This window comes from Podarcis melisellensis (genome assembly GCF_964234715.1).
Source record: "Podarcis melisellensis genome assembly, chromosome: 13".
NCBI lineage: Eukaryota > Metazoa > Chordata > Lepidosauria > Squamata > Lacertidae > Podarcis > Podarcis melisellensis.
Genome location: NC_138545.1, coordinates 32,931,142 through 32,952,984, shown reverse-complemented (window position 1 = coordinate 32,952,984; position 21,843 = coordinate 32,931,142). Strand labels below are relative to the sequence as shown.

At 41.6% G+C, this 21,843-nt stretch overlaps 1 protein-coding gene across 1 annotated transcript in view; it reads right to left on the bottom strand.

Moving 5' to 3' along the window:
• NPEPPS (aminopeptidase puromycin sensitive) overlaps positions 1 to 20,966 on the bottom strand; it is a 74,129-nt gene extending 53,163 nt beyond the window's left edge. Inside the window, exons 1-2 of the mRNA XM_081885573.1 lie at positions 19,860 to 20,966; positions 7,920 to 8,004 (exon numbers count right to left, since the gene is read on the bottom strand). Of these exons, the coding sequence (XP_081741699.1) occupies positions 7,920 to 8,004; positions 19,860 to 20,564 (790 nt within the window). The 5' untranslated portion in view covers positions 20,565 to 20,966. The remainder of the gene's footprint in view (positions 1 to 7,919; positions 8,005 to 19,859) is intronic.
• Between the last annotated feature and the right edge of the window lie 877 nt (positions 20,967 to 21,843).

The following is a 21,843-nucleotide window of genomic DNA, read 5'->3' as shown; positions in this document are numbered from 1 at the left end:
ACGCTCCACAGCGACCTGGAAGTAACGGTTTTCGCTGCTCGCGCATGTGCAGACGGTCAAAATGACGTCACGCGCATGTGCAGAAGTGGCGAAACGCGACCCATGCAGTCGCGTCTTACGTTCTATTCAGGCTGCGAACGGGGCTCCGGAACGGATCCTGTTCGCATCCCGAGGTACCACTGTATATAGATTGTTCCATTTTATTCTTTTTAATTTATACCAACCATCAGCCCTGTCCTAAAGGGCTGAAATGGCCTCCACATCCTTAGATCTATTTTTGTAACCAATTCTCATCCTCAATATGTGAATGTTCTAGCATTTTTCAAAACTTTCCCCTGAAAAAGCAGTTTTCTTCATGTTTAATATTCTAGCAACTTAGTGCTGGATGGAATACCCCCTTCCACCCACCACCAGGCAGCATTAGCTTACCACAAGCTGAGAACTACTGCATATTGTGCAGACGAAGCTTGTCTCAAGCCAGGAAAACATAGAAGCACTGTTTGAACACCCAACACCCACTGCAAACAAAATACTGTTCTCTAATTACTAACAGTGTGTGCTGTCTGATCTCTGAAAAGAGCGATCTGCTCATTATTTGATTCACTTTCTTTGCATTCAGCATTTACACAGCACTTTTTATTTACAAGGTGGTTCATCACCTTGAGAGGCAGAACCCTACTATCCTTATATTAAAATGTTAGCTTAGTGTACACGAGTATGAATGACTTGCATGACAGACTTAAAAACACATCTTTCAAAACCAAACCTACCAAAACAAAGTGTATCTCAAAAGTTACACTAACTTTTGCTTTTAAAGTCATCCTTTGGCCCAATATTTGCATCAGGGGCAAAAATACACGTCAATATTTCATTTTGCAGAGCAGCCAGGCATTTAGAAGCTAGTCATAGTAAAGTTAAATAAAGGCATTGGCTTCTGACTCATTCCAACAGGTGCCACAGAGCATTTATCCAGCAAGTCCTCTGCCAGATTCATTCTCTTCCACTTTCAAAGCCATTATGCTCTGGCAGTATCCCAAATGGAATCAAATTTCTTAATCCTATCAAAAAAATAGTCAAGGTATGTGAATAAACATGTTACAAATACATTTCCAGTGCAATCAAGTTATGCAATTATTCTTTTTATTATTCAATTTATTACCTGCCTTTCATACTAAGGTCCATAGGCAGGTTACAGCAACTTAAAGTACAATATTAAAAATACTTTTAAAAACTTAAGTTACTGTACAAAAAACTGCAATCATAAAATATAGGGTGGGCTGAAAATAGGCATCTCAGGGTGTCAAATGCCAGAGTAAAGAAGTCCGTCTTCAGCATTCACCAAAAACTGTGTAATAAAGTTCCCAGACACACCTCTATGGGGAGGGAGTCCCACAACTTAGGGGTTGCCACAAATAATACTCTCTCCCCAGGCACCAAGCTGCTGAATGCAGCAGAGCTACCAAGAGGGCACCCTCTGCTGATCTAAACACCAAAGAGGGTCCTGGGGTGACTTTATTGATTATACAAATAATGAGGCATATGGTAGAATTGTAACCACATTTTCCAGTACAAGCTGGCATATATGGAGTACATATTTCATTTTCCCCCTTCCCCTCACTCCCCCTTCCTATAAACGCCTATAAATTCTAATTGTAATTGATACAAAATACTGTTTACTTATGGTCACCAATCTAAGCAATACACATTATTATACATATTTTCACATCTGTAATAACTGCAATAATTTGGGTATATACATTTTGACACAACTTTGTTAATCTATTCAGAAACGTTTATCTGAGTGTTTGTTGTTGTTTTATTCTTATTTTTAATTTTATGTAATTGTTGCAAGTCAAATACTCTAAGGTAAACAAAGAAATATCTCAATGCAACCATGTCAAGCAATTTAAATAAAGATGAAAATGAATAAAATTTTGTTACCCCCTCCCTAAAAAAAATCAGAGAGGTACTGTGAGGAAGTAGCCCATCTTGAGACGTGAGTTGTTTAGGGTTTTAAACCAGTACAGTGGTACCTCGGGTTAAGTACTTAATTCATTCCAGAGGTCCATTCTTAACCTGAAACTGTTCTTAACTTGAAGCACCACTTTAGCTAACTTTAGCCACGCCGCTGGAGCATGATTTCTGTTCTTATCCTGAAGCAAAGTTCTTAACCTGAAGCACTATTTCTGGGTTAGTGGAGTCTGTAACCTGAAGCGTATGTAACCTGAAGCATATGTAACCTGAGGTACCACTGTAATGTAAGCACTATAAATTGGGCCCAGAAACGAAATGGCAACCAATGCAGACATTTTAAGGCAGGGGTTATATGTGATCTAAATGGAACCACAGCCAATAATCTGGCCACTGCATTTGGGACCAATTAAAGTTTCTGAGTCATATTTAAGGGCAGCTTCACATAGAACCCACTGCAGTAATCCAATCTGAAAGTTATCAGAGCATGGAGTACAATGGCCAAGTCATTTCTGTCCAAAAGGGGCAATAAACTGGTGAACTAGCCTGTGATCTGCTCTTCACAGGGGAGTGCAACCCTGCCCAGGACAGAATGTCTCCCGTCCTCCCAGACATGAGAACTTGGAACATATTACAAGTTTGTCTTTACAGGATTGAATATATTGGCCGGCCCATATTCAGCCCATACTGGATACATAGAATTTTGTAGAACAGTGTTGTTGTTTTTAATGGAAATTACTGGGCATTCCAGAAAGTTATACAAGGCACATTCAGGCTTAGGCTAAGGATTTATATAAAGGATATTTAACATACCACAGAATCTTGGTTTTTGTTTTATAACAAAAATATATTAATTAGCTCTTTATATTAAATTCCATAATTACCAGCTCCAAATCAGCATTAAGAACTACATACCTATGCATTGTGTCAAACCAACGGTCTACCTCATCACCTTATTTCTGACAGCTGACAGCCAGATACCCCCAGAATGTGCAGAAGGATACAATATCAATGCTTCCACATCCCTGGAACCCCAAATTATGTATATAAGAAAGTTGTAGTTCATGAAAACATCAACACTGCCTCCCAAACAGAAGGAACCAAAAACTGCATGCATGCTACCTCAAAACTGGCAGAACAGAGGTGGGAACTCTCAACCAGCTGGGCCTCCTGGCTTAAGCAGAGGTGTAGGTTGGTGCAGCAGATACTCCAGGCTCAGCAAAACAAAGAGCACTTCAGAGGGGCTGACCACAATGCACCTTTGAGCAAGGTGCCTCCTTTCCCTTTAACTGTGCTAGACTTGACTCACCTCTAGTAAGACATGTTGATCCAAGTAAGGAAGCACTTCTCAAACTATTGTCCAGGGACCACTAAATATCTGATGACACCTTATGGCTTGATGGATGCTAGCAGCTCACAACATACAAAAATACACAGGCACATGTGGGAGCAGGAGTTGGCTAGAATGGAGGCTGACACATGCAAAACTGGAGAAAAGGAAAAGGAAGGGAAGATGTGGCTGGCTGAATGTAAGGATAGGAAGAAAAACAAATAGAAAGGAGGAACTGAATGAGAGGAGAAGGAGAAGCAGCACTGAACCTTCTTGTCCCTTTAAACACAGCTTCCTTAGAATAAAGGTGCATACTTGCTGGTGTGCTTCATAATGCTGCCCATGCAAGACTGAAAAGCTTCCATTCACCAGATAAAAATCAACCTAGTTTTTTTTTTAAGGCAATGTATCATGTTCCTTTAGGTCTTCCACGGATCTACCCAAACACAAAAACACATTTTTTTAATGGTAGTGCTGGTAAATCCCTCTTATGATTCCCACTAGATACAACCTAGATTAAATTGAAGTAATAAAGGCTGAAGCTACAGATTTAATGATTCCTGTGTGTTAAAACTCAATTGCTTTATCCTTAGAGCCATTCTGAAGGGAGTTATTCTCACCGTTCTATAGACTGAAAACTAGTCCGATAGAGAACAAGGAGCATGAAATGTTTCCGCAGGTTAGGAGCAACATTTTAGACATCTGATATTTTTCAAGTCCTGCCCAAGCTCACCCAGTAAGTCCATTACAGAGCAGGGGTTTGAAACCTCATCTCTCAGGTCCAGTATTCTATTCACTGGCACATACCATCACAGAGCTGGAAAGATAATCTAATTCAAGATCCCCAAAGAAGAATAATCCATTTCACCCTGCGTGCCCTTACCAATCAACTGTATTCTCCTCAAGCCACAATAGAGAAGCAAATGCATTTTTAAAAAATGATACTCTCAGAGCTCCAAGTGAGCTCTCATCACAAAGACAAAAAAGAGTATTAATAGAAAACCAAAACATTTTGCGGCATAGGCAATCCAAAATCAAACTGTGTGAATCTTCTCTTCTGGTGCGTCATAGGGGAAACCTACTTTTGTGGATCAAATTCCATTTTGTGGATCAAAATGAAAACTTTATGGCAGATAGAATAGCAAAAAGCAGATCTAAACAATTAAACAAATTGATAAGGAAATGTAAAAAATGTCTGTTCTCATTGCCAATGCCTGATAGATCACCTATGCCTACCCTGTTTCAATACCAAATGTTTTCCACTAAGCTGTGATGTGCGACGTTAATTCTAGGAGTAAAGCAAAGGGCCATACAGGAGGGAACTCCATTACCTGAAAGGATTTAACTTATGAAGGATACCATGATCATCGCACCCTGAGAAGCCACAGACATCAATTCTACTGACTGGATCCAACTAGCCACTGAGACAGGCTTCCTTATGACAGATCTGGGTCTCACAAAAGCCCAAGTCAGAGGCTGAACAATTCTGATGATAGCGCAAGTATGCATACAACCTGCTCTTCATAGGGTTGCACTCCCTTCTGAAGCTGCAGGTTTGCATGCTGGAAATATTCCTAGGCCCAAATGCACCCTTGCATTTCCATGTGGAGGCAGGAAAGAGGAGCTTCGTCCATTTCCTTGAGAAACCAAACCTGTCCTCAGTTATTCATACTCTGATCACCTCCTTGTTAACTACTATAGCATGCTTTACATGGAAATACCCTTGAAGATAGACTAGTTTAGAATGAGACTTACAGGGTACTGACCAAATACAGTATGGATGATCAGATCATATTAAACTAGTTCTTAGCTAGCTGCACTATTTACAAATTTGTTTTGAGGCACAGCTCAAGTTCTGAACATCTTGGGTCCAAAATATTTTAAGAACTGGCTCTCCAAGAACTTCCGCCGATCTTCTCAGAAACCTCTCCACCTTCACTTGCGCAGCAGAAGCGTGTGAAAGAGGAGGCCTTTTTTGGTTGTGGCACCAGGTTTGGAATAACTCCCTAAGTTATACTTGGCCTAATCACTGCTCACTTTTAGGCAAGTAGCAAAGACTTCTACTACATATCAGCAGTTTTTAGAATATCTTTCTTAGCAATCTTTATTTATAAATTGCCTTAATCCATCAGAAATATGTAAATATTAGAAATTAAACATTTCAGTCACCCTCTATTTTACAGCACAACCACAAGAAAGATAAATTATGCTTTGAATTTTGCAAAAGCTTTTAATATAGATATGGCTTGGCATGCCATTAAAAACTTTGAAAGGCAAGGCCTTCAGAACCGGAGCATGACAACACTGAGAAAGCCAGAACAGGAAGTTCTACAATGGCAAAGTTTCTGGTCAGCTAACTGTGGAAAGATAAAGCATATAGTTCCAGTACAGATGTAACAATCCCAATATTTTAACCACCATTATGAGATTATGAGGGGATTGCAGGATAGCTTACTAGATCTTTCTGGCCCCTTGCTTCCCACAAGAAGCACAGCCAGTCTTAATTGTGGTTCCATGTTACATCAGCACTAATAGTAATCACAGATGATGCTAATGAGGTTCTCTCAACCATGGGAAAAACCTCAAATCCTGGTCTCAGCTCTTGGTTAAAAGGTAACCCTAATTTAAGGCTGGGAAGAGAAATCGTACTTGAGGAGGGAAGGAGCATGCAATCCCATGGCTCCCACTACTTTAAAGTGTCACTACTGTTTTTAAAACTATGCTACTTTTGTGTAAGTCTTGCAAAAAAGTGGCATATACATTCACAAGTAACAGTAGCAATAAGCTTGACTGAGCTTTCTGGTGCCCATCCATGTGCTCTCACCAGATATAACGTGCTTTGAGCTTTGCAGAGAATCCAAAAACCCAGATGTGTTCCTGTCAGCTCAATTGTACTAACATAGATTTAAACAGGCAGGAATCTGCCCACCCGCCCCTGTTCAATTTTGTTAAAATTCTCAATGGGGAGAGAAAAGGAGATTTCAGCAGGTGGAAAGGTCACAAGGAATCCTCTTCCACCCCCCATATCACCTTTTGTATGTTGAAGTTTTATATAAATGGCATAGGACTTGCTGACTGAGAGAGACTAATTGATTGTCTACTCCAATCCCTTACTGTGAGGCAGACCACAATCGTGGAATCTACTGCAGTAAGATGTAGCAACCAACCTGGATGACTTAAAAGTGGACATAACAACGCATGATAAGCTCATAACTTTGTCACGATGGCTATGTAGTACTTTCAGTGTTAAGAGGCAATGCTTCTCTGACCACTACTTTCTGGGCATTACAAGCAGGAGAGCTACTGTGCGTATGAGCTACCCATAGGCTCTGGTTAGCCACTGTGAAAATAGTGCTGGACTAGATGGGCCTTTGGCCTGACCCAGCAGGGCTCTTCTGTTCTTATGCTGTCACTACCACACACAACCACTGCAGTTCAATCCAGTGTGTCACAAAGAGCAGTTGCACCATAAAAAGCTATCCACAAAACAAACCAGTTTCAGATTACTCATTCAAGTAATCCAAGTCACACATTCCAGAGGAGGGTGGATCATTGCCCAAGTTAAATCCTGATCAAAAAGTCATCTCTAGGGCATGTTAAATAGGCATTTTATCGAAGGCTGGCCTACAAACTTACAACCATCCAAAACAAATGTAGTCTACCAACCATCTGTGCTTGACAGTCAGACACTCAACAATTCCCCTGCAGCAACCAAACCAGTTTTGCATCACTAGTGTAACACCATACATGGCTGGTAAACTATACCCAGTTTTCAAGATCACATGTTTGTAGACTTGGTACAAAGTATGCAGCAGCTGAAAATACTGAGGTGATGGTGCTGGCAGCCACAACAATGCCTCCTTAATCAAGCGTCTTCACTTTCTTGAAGAACTGGGACAAGCTATAATCTTATTAAACCCAAGATTTTTATCACAATGCCCCAGTTCTCACATAGCACTAAGCCAAACCATGGCTAAGCATGAATTAACAAGCTGCATAATATGACAGAGGAAGATGTTTTAAAGCAAAACAAGTTATAATGGCCTGGTTACACATAAGACCAAGCCAAACGATGGCTCCATATGCATGAGTACACAAAGTGAAAACTAAAGGCATTTTACTCTTCCCCAGGCCCAGCTGCTGCATATCTCTCCCAAAGAAACCATGAGCAGTAAGGCAAGAACAAACCTTGGCTACTACACAGCTTGCGGTTTGTTTAGAGTGAGATAAACTATGAGCCCATGTTCACATATAACATTAAGTCAAACCATGGGTTTGCTTTGGGTAATGTGACAGCAGTAAAACCAGGGGAGGAGCAAAGCAGCTGTGAAATTTTCATTCTGTGTACCCAACACACTTGGATATTCATACTTAGCCATTTTTTAGCTCAATATTATGCACAAACCAAGTCATTATCTCTTTTTTTACTTGAATACATTTTCCTTTCTAATATGCTGCAGATTTTAGACATCATCCAAAATGTAGAAGGGAGAGATTACTTTAAAGTCACTATGTCAAAACAATCTGGAAACACTTGCTATACAACTAAATTCATTATTTGATCAATATTGCATCTGGAGACTGAACATACAGAAGCTACATGCAAATTCCCTCTTACCTTCATCTCCCTCCGGTGCATAGGAAGCTGTAATGATGTCGATGTCAGCACAATTCATCACAATCTGATTAGTCGCCTGCTTCACCTGTAAAATACACATTCAACTTTATACCTTAATGTTTCATTTAACATTGAGTACGGTAACAATTAAAAAAAAAAGTTTGGCAAGCTGTTGAAGTGAACTTTTAAAGCTGCTTCAATGCAAATAAAACCCAAGACCACTATTCTTCCATTCACACCTACAGCATTTCCACAGGAGTGATTGTTTACAACATAGTGAACAATCATTACATTTATAACTTTATAGCGAGTATTACAATCTCACAATGAGCAACTTGCTCAATACAGAATATCCCCTCTGGATAAGTAGTTTATCATACCTAAAGGAGAGCAAGGATTGCTGGAAAGTCAACTGGAATCTGCAACCTAAGCTACCCCACAACACTGTATCAGCTAGGGTTGGGAAAAGTCCAAAATTGTGGTCACACAAGTGCCTAGAAGTTTTAAACTGATACTCCGAAATCCAAAATAATTTTTCAGCTCTCTACATGCTGGTGCCTCTACAGAAAAATCTGATTTTCAGGAAACTGGTTGTTTATTTTAACCCACATTATTCTTGCTATTTGAAATTAGTTCCTTTAAAAAAATCTGATTTCAGTGCTTAGTTGGCTAAAATACTATTCAAGTTTTGTATGCACCACAGTTATTGTTATTATTTATTGAATTTCTATACCACCCTTCATCAAAGAATTATAGGGTGGTTTACAATATAAAAATACAAAAATGCATACCAAAGTAACAAACAAGAACAATACCACCACAGTATTATTATTATTATTATTAAAAAGCCACGGATCCCCAAATGATACAAATTTGTTCAAATCTCAATAGTGAATTCAGAAGACTAGCATTCCCATCAACACCCATGCCCCCCCATACAGTTGCATAGTTACTATGCATTGAGAATCAACTGGAATTAACTGACAGATCCAACACATGAAGGCCCCAACAACCAATGCTTGTCAGGCAAGTTAAATTTTCAGTCTATACAACAAGACTCCTTTAGCTAACTAGGTCCACTCAAATATCAAGCCAAGGCAACTATGTAGCATGTCAATAAAGAGAAACAGCTAATCCATATTTGACCCAAAGGGAATGGTACCACATTTAACTTTAAAGATATACCTTTAACACCCTACACCAGAGGTGGCTTCCCATCAGATGCAGCCACCATGGGCAATGGTCAGAGCGATGGAGTTAGGAATCCAACATCTTGAGTGCCAAATGTTAGCCACCCCTGCCCTACACACTCCAGAACATATAATACATGAACAACAAATATGTGGCCCTGAACAACATGAGAGGCTGTTTTTGAATGTACCTTCATTGTCATTTAAATGTGATAATATGTTAATATTCTTGCAAACACACAACAGTGCCTTTCAAGAGTGTGTGAAGCACCAGAAAACATTTACAGGAACCAAGTTAATGGTTACATATAATTAAATGTTCAGCCCCATGAAGTTCCAGAAACAAGGCATCAACAAATTATGCACACAGGCAGCAGGTTATACAAAATGTGAGCTTGTGAAAATGGACTCATGCTAGCAGGAGTCAAATTGATTTCAATAAGGCTTCACTTACATGATACGCTCAGGATTAAATCTTGTTTGAGAGCAACAAAAGCAAGTATCCAAATGCAGTTCAACATACGACATTTTATATTGCAGGCAAATAGAAAATGCAGACATTAAATGCTTTGCAGGGAAGCAGATACATTAAGGAAAGAGCTATGCAATGGTGATTAATATTTGAAAGCCTCTTACAGAACTGGAAAATTTGTTTTCTGGAAAGCAGCTAGTACAAACATGAATACTGACATGTGAATTATTTTTTTCAAAAAAATATCAAGTAATTAGAACAGAAACTATGGATTGTATCCAACTAAGTTTTACTCAGACCAGACCCACTGAAATTTATGGATCTGGGTTAGCAATGCCCATTAATTTCAGTTATACTCAGAATATAACTAATGTTGGGTACAACCCTGTATGTTCATCCAAAACATTCACTTCCAGTTTTCCTGCAACAACACCTCAAACAATGAAGAATTACTGGAAATACTAATGGCATTCTTGATTACATCTATTAACAGGGGCAGCCTGTCCAATTTTACCAGCTGAGGTGTAATAGGAAGGTGCTGTCCTGCCTATGCACTGCCTGCCTCCCCCCTTGCCACTTCCACCAAAGCCTTGCTGACCAGGGTTCTGCAGCTGCAGCTTCCAAGGTTCTGGCGAGATTGCCCAATGTATCCAGAGGCATCTCTCATGAGATCTCATCAGAACCCACTGCAACCACTTCTAGCTTCTCCAGTGGGAAAGGTGCATCCATGGATGTGCCCCTTGGATTCTGCTGCCTGAGGTGCCTGCCTCATAGACAGGCCAGCCCTGACTATTAAGGAAACATGTGATAGCTTTAACAACTGTAGGGAATATCAGTTTTCTACAAAAAGAAATGCAAGTTTTAGAAAAAATGCTGAGAAATGATATCAAAACAAAGTTTTCCCATTACTCTAGTGCATGCACAATACAGAATCCCCATGCACCGGTGAAAACATTTTTCATAAAATGGGAAGTCTGTGTTCCTTATTATAGAACCTCATGTTGATATTTTCAGCAGCAGTAGCCAGCTGTGGTCAAGTGGATTGAATGTGGAGTCTGTATGTTATTCAATAGAAAGTAGTCAATGTGGTGCCCTCCAGAGGTTCTTTACAACTCTTGTCTTCCTTGCAATTGGCCATCCTGACTGGGGTTGATGAAGGCTGTAGTACACAACATCTGGAGGGCACGACGCATAGCACAACTGCCACAGGGCTAAAAAATACTCTCCCAATGTCACTCTCTGAATTTAGCCATGTAGATAGGACTAGAGCAACTATAACAGAGCACACCAATTTCCTATCCCGTGGCACTAGTCCAAGAGGATACCATGGTTGATGGTATCAAAATTCACAGAGGTTGTGAAGCAGAAGCAAGGTTGCACTTCCCATGTACTGCTCCTATAATCTGAATAACTTTAACAGAGCAATGAGGAACCTGCGGCCCTCCAGATGTTGTTGGGGCCCCACCCAGCTTGGCCAATGGTCAAAGATGATGGCAGCTATAATCCAGCTATTTTTGGAGGGCCACAAGTTCTGCAACCTTGCTTTTAATAGTTAGCCTTTCATTATATTTATTACACCATCTTCTATTATAATATGTTCTATTAACATTTTAGGTATATTTTAGAGATAGATAGACTTTTATATAACAGCAATCTATGTGTGGATAATTGGTGTGTTGAACTTTAAAACACACAATAACTTTAGCCTAGGATATATCCTTCTTTATATTCTCTCTTATGCACTATGCTCTTCAAAAGAAGATCTGTTCCCTTATTCATTAAAGTATGGATGAGGACAAAGTTCTAAGAGAAGAAGTAGCATGTAGAGGCCAGGAGAGTGAACAGTGAGATGAGCAGCTAATCCCTCAATCAGAATTCACCACTGCTTACAACTTTATAGTCCATGCCAGGCAGCTAGCCCTCCCAATATATTGGACTGTGACCAAGTTATTTATTCTCCAAAATACATGAAATCAAACCAATTTCCACCCAACAACAGAAAGAGCTTTGTAAGATCACATCTGTGAACAAATGAAAGCAGCTACAGTAATTATAAGGCCTTATCTAGGCAACCACATTTTCCCACTGATTTGCATCCAATGTGGATTATAGTATCCAAACAGTAAATCTGCTAATAGAAAACAAAGCAACAGCTTCCTCCGCTCAAGACTCCTGTTCTATGCAGGAAAAGAATGCAATTCAGCATTCAGATGACAGTTTGACAATCTTTGTCAAAGTCAATTCCTATGCAAAAGTTGTTCTTAAACTTGTATAACCACTTGGCTGAGTTTAACTAATTACAACGTTGCTGACATCAAGAATTTCAGAGGTTGGAGGGCCAAATCTGCCTAGATCTAGAAATAATGGACCAACAGGCTAGACACGAATGCCAGGAATTCCAAGATATCCTGCCTGAAATATTGCTACCTACACAAGACAATTCGCGAGTTTTCAAAGATCTACTTTAGGTATGCCCAAGTACCTTTGCATACCTAGTAATATTTTTTTCTCTTTGAATATCAAAGCACCCTATACTATAACACAAGCAACTTCTAAAAATCCCCAGATTATCAAAAATCATTTGTTATGTGGCATAAGAAGCTACAGCTCAAGTAAACTGTCAAACATCCTTTTTAAGTGTGTGGAACTAGTTGTGTGGATATTTGGATCCCAGCCATTGCCCTAGTTACTGTAATTTTCAGAACCTCTGGAGGAAACATATTACTGTATTAAAATTTTTGACCTTCAACTATTGCCCGACCAGTGTACAAATATATTGCACACACACAGTCGAAGATATTCAGCATCTTAAACAGACTGAACTGAAACACAAAATTAACACCTAATCAGCATGATCTACAAACCTGGCAGATACTGAACAAGCCAGCTATAAAAAGCAGCAGGCAGGTTAAAGTTTACTAAGTACATCAGCATATCCTTCAGCTAAATCAGAAGACCAATGAGACACTACAAATGAAGAGCTTTAAAAGGTCCCTTCCTTTGTCTGAGCTTTAAGGTAGAAGATGCCATTCACAATCTGACATTTTCCTGACAGCTTATATGCATAGCAGAAACCTACCCTATTATAGTTTGGAGGGCATTATTTTACAGTTGCTCACAAAGTTAAAGTCAGCTTCCAACGTAAGGGAAGGCACCCTTAATACCTGGTACCCTTATTCTCATAGAATACGTCACACCATAAAAATGCTTTGGCTCTAATACAGGCTTGCAATACAGTTTCAAGGTCAAAGGTGAAATTAGTTTTCTGGTCCAGTATTGTTGGGAACAAAGACTCAGTAAGGCTGGGAAAGACCTCTGCCTATGTTTTGAACTGGACATTCAGAACTAGCCATGAAGTTACATATCTCCTCCTTCCCTTCCCGAATCACCTACTACTAAATGTTTATCCATACAAAAAGATTTTACACTGTTTCAAAAATCTGTTCAAGGCAAGGACCTCCACAAACTCCCTGTGGGAGGAATTCTGCAAATTAATAAAAAAGTATCCATGATCCTTTGATGTCTAAACCTCATACAGAGCAGGTAGCACAGCAAGGTGTTCGCAACTGAGCACTGAGAAGGATATGAGGTTATAAACACTTTGGGGTTTTAAGTTTATATGGCTTAGTTTACTATCTGAATCATTGCTTAACAGTGGTAAACCAGTGCTTACCATTGATGCATCATTCCCTCAAGTCCCTCCAAAGGGACATTTTTTCTTCCCATCTGATGTTGCAGGAAAAGCCAGCAGCATCTCCTTTCTGCTGCATCTCCCAAATGCCCAGTGGGAAAGAAATCATTTCTCTTTTCTGCCACAAAGGTTTTTTTGTGCATGAAAGTAGAGGTGGTCATTGGCAGAAACAGCGCTTTCACAGAAAAGTACAGGAGTGCTCACCAATGGGGAAAGCCAGTGTAAGAGTTTATGGAATCCTGCCTCTGTACTGTGCCTCAAGAGTTGTTGTTGTTTTAATTTCAAAGATAAGAGCATTTTAGTTTCCAGGATAAAAAGAGGAGATACCTTATGAAAGAATGGAGCATAAATACTGCTGTTTGCATTACAATCCTATGTTTTTGCTGTTGTGATTCCGTTTATATTGCTTATATTTTAGATAATTTTACAGTGTTTAAATGTTGTTAAGCTGCAATGAGAAAATACTGTATTTTTATGGACAAATTTATTAAATATACATATCTACTCAGAGCTTCCATTAATCTCACTGAACCTATTTCCAGGAAAGTTTTTTGTTGTTTTTTAAGGTAAAGGACCCCTGGATGGTTAAGTCCAGTCAAAGGTGACTATGGGGTTGCAGTGCTCAACTTGCTTTCAGGCTGAGGAAGCCAGCGTTTGTCCACTGACAGCTTTCCAGGTCATGTGGCCAGCATGACTAAACTGCTTCTGGTGCAATGGAACATCATGATGGACGCCAGAGTGCACGGAAATGCTGTTTACCTTCCCATCACAGCAGCACCTATTTAACTACTTGCACTGGCATGCTTTCGAACTGCTAGGTTGGCAGGAGCTGGGACAGAGCAGCAGGTGCTCACTCCATCACGGGGATTCGAACCACCGACCTTCCAAATGGCAAGCCCAAGGGGCTCAGTGGTTTAGACCACAGCGCCACCCGCGTCCCTCCAGGTAAGTATATCCAGTACCGTAGCCATAATAAATTGCCTTACCAACAAAGAATTGTGTTTTCATGGTTCTTCAACAAAAAATGAAAATGTTGCACAACAACTGTAATGGGTCACTAGACACGGAAGTATTTTTGTGGCTACCAATAAACTTAGTGATTGTGTTAACATACTATTGGTGCATGTGCCAATTTATTATACTTAAACACATCACAGCATTGGGTTTTTCTTCCCAATATGCCAAGTTTTTTACCAAGTAGAAAAACAAAGCAGTGCCAAAATGAAAGGCTGAAAATAAAGTGTAACTCATTTACCAGTCATTGAAATAATGTGACTTGCTACAGCATCAATAATAATCAAATATCAGATGATCAAAGTTTCCTGTTCTCTAGAGCTGGTATGAACAAGAGAGCTGCCAAAGCAAAGGGTTCAATTAAAAAGCTTATATGCTTGGCCACTTAGTGTCCTAAAATGAGGTTACAAGCACCGTTTAGCATATCTCATTGGAAACTGAAGTGCATAAGTTGTCACCAATGGAAACTCTCTGCAACAGCTGAACTCCTATTACAAGTCTCTTTCACTGATAAGTGTGTTGACCTTCTGCTAATCTGGTGCTTAAATTGGTGGGTTAACATTATGGTTTTCAGTTGTTCTATGATTGTTCACTGACCTTGTGAAATAGTAGAGGAAATTACACTTTCAAGACACAGCTGAAAATGTTTCCTTCAACGTTTGGCTAACTCCAAGTTACTCAGGTGGCAACATTTTATTACTTTTTTATTATTAACCTTTGTATCTCATGCTCTATGCAAGGAGTTTAGGGCAACATGCACAGGGATTTATCCTAGCAGCCTTGTGAGATAGTGACTGGCCTAAGGTCATGCAATGTGCTTCATGGCTCAGTGGGGATTTGAAGCCAGGTCTCTCTAGTCAAAGTCCACTACCCCCACTGTTCACTATACCACACTGGCTCCCTTTAACCTTCAAGTGAGAAAGTATTTTGTCCCAGGACTTAGCATGAACCTGTGCAGTCACAAAGCAATACTGGCTTTCTCCCAAACTACTGCTGGTTTCAGGTCCTGTAGATTAGGATGTATCGCAATCATCATTCACAAGACACTCAACATTATTACGGTAGGTTAGGTTTGTTTTTCATTTCTACACACACTGAAAAATACAAAATCAAGAGATATTCTAAGTTATTTTCAGATCATTCTGACCTCCCTTCTAATAGGAGGTTGATTCAAATTAGACACACTGACCACAACAGAAATATATTACTCCCATTTTCCTCCTGGGGATTTGTTCAAAATCACCAAAGCAAGTACAGGGTCAATCTGTAACTTGAATCCAGGCCCCAAGACATACTGTAGGCACAGGGCCACCTTATAAGCTGCAAGCATATACCTAAGCACATATTCTGACCCTTCTAATACAACTGAAGGCTTTCAAGATAAATTTTAACTTAAGACAACTGTCAGGAATGCTTTAGAAAGTAACTTAAGTACCGTAAGTTAAGCACACACATTCAGATTCCTGGAACATTATCTCAAGATACTTTAAAACAGCAGTTTCAGAAATTCCCCAGAATTTCCCCAAACTATGAAATGGAACTTGCCAAGTTAAAGCTAAATCATGTACATTAGTTCTCCACAAACTGCCCATTTCAGAAATATTAGCTTTTATAACTACTGGAAACATGCTCAATTCTATGCTAGGGCTCAAAAAGGGAAAATGTTATTGTCTCTTATTTTAAGTGTATTATCATCAGCCACAAACTACAGCACATTTTGAAATGATTTTTACAAGTGTCAAAAGCCAGTCACAGGGTGCTAGCATAATTGGCCAAGGAACCTTTGCAGCAAGGTGGATGGGAAATAATTAATACGCCTTGTTCAATCTTGGCTACTTTCCATCCTAATTTAACACCCAACATTTGCAAGTGTCACCACACTTATTGAACACATTTGCTTGAGAAATCATGTTTTTATTTAACTGAACTGGTGGTTCATTTATAGCCTCATTCTCTTCCCTTCCTCCCACCCAACCCCCATCAACAGACATATCACAGTCCAGTTAACTTGGAAACATGCACACCATTCTCTGCTGGAGTTGTTTTCAAAATCAGAATCATTTTAACAACTTGCATTCCATTTCCCTGCACGTTGTCTCCATGGTATTTACACAACTGGTCACCTTTCAGTGTTTCCTGCTCTGCTTATGTAGCCAAATACGCTCGCTCAACACTTCAAAGTGAAATTTGCTCCTGCTGAGACACAAAGCCAGTTATGGACAAAACAAATTTTCTCCATCCCAGTCAGTTGGGGCTCTTTCTGGACACTGCTGCCTTCTGAATAATGGAGTTTAACTTGTCTTTTAATATCTATAGTGTCTTGAAAATACTTCCCCTCATAAATAATTCAGTTGGTTTGCATGTACCCTTAAAGGCTGAAACAACTAGTTTGTATTGCAAACTAGCTCACTTGAATGCTCTTGCAGATATGCTCTTGCTGAATGAAAGGAAAGTATCAAACCTTTTTTAAAACAACACCAAGAACAACACCACCTATGATTTCTAGACATGGCTTCAATGTCATGACTGAACTATCTGGTCAGGACTTAGAATTGAAGCACTCTGAACAAAACTAAATATTTTGGGGTATTTCAGTACTAGCCTGAACCAGGAAAAGTCCTAGGCTCCTGGTGATCCATCTGCTTGAATGAATGCTGAAATCTAAATAATTGCTGAGTCATATGAAATATACATTTTTCCAGTATGATTATAGCATGTTTGAAACTTTCCAATTTTAAATGTCGGTCTAAAGACCAGCTAGTAGAAACTAAGTGCAAATAAACATTACAGGACATAGGTTTGTATTTTAGCAAAGTTTTGGAGACTGCCGTATTAGCTAAAGGAAATAGAAGCAATTAAAAAAAAAAATTCCTTCCTATCTGTAGTGCAATCTTAATCATGTCTACTCAGAAGTCAGGCCTATTCAATTCAACTGGGCCTGGTCCCAGATAAGTATGGATAGGATTGCAGTCTTAATAACTTTTATTCACCAACAGTACGGTAATCTTCAAGGTTCTCAACAGTCCCAGAAATTCTCTCCAGTTTATATCACGCCATCCTCCCCAAATCTAAAATACGCCAGAAATAGAACTAGTTTAGCATACAGTACTCCTCTTGACCGAATTATGCCCCAGGAGACTTAACCAGCCTTACTCATGAAGGATTCATTATTAATGACAGGGTTTTAGAACTCTATGACAAAGAGCTGTGTTACAAAGAACTGAGGCTCTTCCTGGTATCTTAAACTGTAACTTATTCATTTGAATGATCCCAGATTAGGAAAGAGCCCAGAGAAATCTAGCAAACTGCATTCCTCACACACCTGTTTTCAAGGGAAACTGTCCTCTATATTAAAAGGAACCTGATGTCATGATTGTGTATTGCACAGACATTTTCTCAGATAGGTAGCTGAAATAAGAAGCAGGCCTATCAACCTCCATCCCATCTGGATTTTAAGATTGTGCAGAACCTTTACCCAAGAATCATCCCACTGTTCTGCTGACTGAAATCAACAATCCCAATTCTAAGAAAAAACAGAAGTGTTACTACAATACTGAGGAAAAAGTAAAAAATACCGACTACAAAAACAATATCAGCAACACAAAACACACATTTCTTCAGGCTTTGTTATGATTCTTGCCCTACGGGAATGTAAGGCAATGGATAAAGATCACTAACAGGATTCCTTAGTTCTAGTTACAGGTAGGTAGCCCTTTTGGTCTGCCATAGTCGAAACAAAAATTTTTTTTTTTTTAAATCCTTCCAGTAGCACCTTAGAGACCAACTGTTTCAGTGTATCTGAAGAAGTGTGCATGCACACGAAAGCTTATACCAAGAACAAACTTAGTTGGTCTCTAAGGCGCTACTGGAAGGAATTTTTTTGTTTTGTTAGGATTCCTTAGGAGAGACACATGGAAAGAAAGAGCATCACAAGAATGTGTAGCAAGACATAAGGAAACAATTCCACTTGCATCTCTTTCCTAAGTAAACTCTACTCACTTCCATACCTAATTGGCGGACTATCACATAACTTGAAACTGACTGCAGATACAAACAGCCTACTGAAAGATACATACTCCATTCCACTACCTTTCACATCACACAAAAGCCCTGCTGCTGAGCAAGGCACTCCTTCATCTGCTCATATTATTCCCTATTAAGGAAGCCCTAAAAAGCATGAACCAACAGTCCCCCATCTCTTACCCTGAGTCCAAGAGGAATGTCCTGCACATATAATTCTCAACATGACACTCATTGGCAAAAGTCTCCCTATCTCAGCACTCTTTAAAAAAAAAACATTTCCAAAGAAAGTTCCTGCCCTTAACTAATTCTAAGAGAAGACACGCCAAACTCATGGTTTGCTCCTTTATAATTCTGATCCAAAATAACTGAATACAGTGGTACCTCGTGTTAAGTACTTAATTCGTTCTGGAGGTCTGTTCTTAACCTGAAACTGTTCTTAACCTGAAGCATCACTTTGGCTAATGGGACCTCCTGCTGCTGCTGTGCCGCCAGAGCACGATTTCTGTTCTCATCCTGAAGCAAAGTTCTTAACCTGAGATAATATTTCTGGGTTAGCGGAGTCTGTAACCTGAAGCGTATGTAACCCAAGGTACCACTGTAATGCCCATCTGAGGTCATTTTGCTACAAATTTTACACCGCTTACTTGAATCTCCTTGCATAGTCAAAGATACACCATATGTCATGAATCCAAGGAGAACCTCATTGACAAATTCCTCAAGTAAATGTTCCCATCCTAACTAAGAAACCTTCTCCAAACCTACAGGAGCAGAGATAAAAACTGCTAACATCAGGATTCCCCAACCTATTCAATCATACAAGAATGTATCCACCCCTTATGAATTAGACTTCCTCATTAAAACCAGAAAATCTTCTCAACTTCTTGAAGAAGCCAAGAGGCCACCTCCCATCCTAGAGAACATGTCCTTCACTCCTGCAAACACACTTATCTTAGGCAAGTTTCACTTAATTTGGAAGTGTACTTCCCAACAGCACACTCAAAGAACAGATCTCCCTCTTTCACCAAAGGCAGGCATACCTTCCCACTCAGGTAAGTCTTAACTCCCCCCCCCAAAAAAAAACACAACAATAACATAACGCACACACAATACAAAGAAGAGCAGTGACCACTAACCATCTCGGGAGGCTGCCCACCAGAAACATGATCCAGAATCAGCCCAACAGGAGTATTGTCCCTCCAAATACTCCATCCCACCCCTACACTTCATAGAAACCCTTCTCCCCTTTTTACTCGTGCACCTTCTTCCCATCCCTGCTGCCCAAGCCCCACACCCGACGCTTACCCCTATTCTATCCATCACGGAGCTATTCGCCCGCATTCCTCCTCTTGGGGCCAACTCCCCACCTTCTTCCCCGGGCGCACCTATCCTACCCCACACACCGGGGCCTTCCAAGCCACAGTCACCATCGCCCGCCCCGAACCCTACACGCACTCCTTTCCCCACCCCAAGCCCACACGTTCACCCTCAGATCTTTACACACATACACGCGCGCGCGCCCTCGCCTCGCCCACTTCCAGCCCCGCGTTTACCTCCACGGCGGCCTCGAGTTTCCCCTCGAAGGTGAAGTCGATAAGGTCAGGCTTGAGGCAGAGCCCGTAATTGATGGGGCGCACCTCGCCCGGGAGCCGCTCGAAGGGCCGCTTCTCCGGCATCGCGGCGGCGGCGGCAGCGAGACGGCAAGAGAAGGTGGCTGAGGAGAACGACGAGGCGGCGGCAGCGGAGGTTGCTGCTGCTGCTGCTGCTGCTACTGAGGCGAAGGGGGAGGCCCAGCGCGCGCGCGCACTGAGGGGGAGGCGGCGACCCCCCAGTGACAGAAGGCGGAGACCGAAGCCAAGAGGCGGAGGAGGATGGGGAGGAGCAGGCCGAACCTGGCCCAACCGAGAGAGAGAAGGGGCGAGGGCCTCCCGCGAGCGAGCCAAGTTGACCTGCTGTGGGTCGTCGTGCTGCTGTCGCTGCTGCTGCTGCCTCCGCCGCCACCCTCCTCCTCCCTCCTTAGACGGCCGTGGATAGGACTGCCTCCACTGCGCGTGCGCGCTCCAACTTTCTCTCCTCCCCTTGGCCTCGCGCGCCTGTGCCCCCTCCCGGCCGAGGAGGGGAGCGGGGAGGCGGAGGGCGCTCGCGACGTGACGCACGCGCCGGAGCGCCTGCGCGCTGGTGGTAGTGGAGGGCGGCGGCGGCGGCAACGGCGAGGCGCCTGAGAGGAAGAGAGCTAGGAGACGTCCACCACGGGCCATTGGGATCCGCCCGCGCCTTTTCCTCCCTGTTGTTGCCCGAGCTTGGCTTTTTTTCTTTCTTTCTTTCTACGGCGGATGAGGGGGAGGGGACTAGCGTGACGGACAAAGTCTCGTGGCAGAGACGTCAACTAGTAACCGAAGCAAAGGTGGGGGGGGGAGGCGGGGAGGGCATGGCCGCTGCTCGCGCACGCGCATTGCGATAGAGAAGACGCTCCTTTTCTGAGGGAGGGAGGGAGCGGCGGTTTGTCGCGAGCGCATCCTCGCCTTCCGCCGCCGAGGAAGAAATGCGGCACGCGCGGGTCACGTGGTGCCTCCGCTCTTCTCCCAGCTGTCTCCCGAGAGCTTAGCGCGGCGGCCGCCGCCCCTCCAGCCGTCAATTCTCTGCAGAAATGAAGAACGGCAACGAAAAAAGACAAGGAAAAAGGCATCCCGGAAAACAACGTTTTGCAAAAAACAAACAAAACCCTACAAATAAGCGCCTGTACAAATGAGCATCAGGAAAAAGCATAATTAAGGAAAACCTTTGGTTTGTTGGGTTTATGATTTTTTAAAGTTATGACAGCATAATTAGGTATTAAAGCAGACTTCGGTTTTTTTATCCCAGATCTCCCATACGCATTTTGAGTGGGCGCAGTTTTATGTTTGGAAGAGCCGGATAAGTATTTTATGCTGAGTTAGGTGAACTATTGAAACCTGTCTCTGCGTTGGATTGCAGCGTCAACACCTTACTGATTTCAATGGGAGACTCGCAGCCTAGTCCTATTTTAGCTGGCGTGGCTAATCCTTGGCCTGGGAGCCTAATACAGCTCCCAAGCAAAAAACTGCCCCCCCCCAAAAAAAAAACCCCAAATGATTTTGTCAGCAACAAAACAAAGGATTAAAGTAGACACAGTGCTGGGAATGGGATCTGGGAAGTTTGAACCTCTCAACCCAGCCCACCACCCAGATGAGCAGGGAGAGACAATTTGTATCCCCATCAGTCATATGTACATCCTGTGTGTGTGCACAAGAGTGTAAGAGCATAAGAAAACACATGCTGGATCAGGCCCATTGAGCCAGCACCCTGTTCTCACAGCGGCCAACCAGATGCCTGTGGTAAACCTTATAGCAGGACTGGAGTACAATAGCACTCTTCCTTTCTGTGGTTTCTAGCAACTGAGATTCAAATGCATTACTGCCTTCAGCTATGGAGGCAGAACATAGCCATCATGGCTAATAGCTATGGAAAATCTTATCTATGAGCTTGTCAAGTCCTCTTTTACAGCCATCCAAGTGGTAG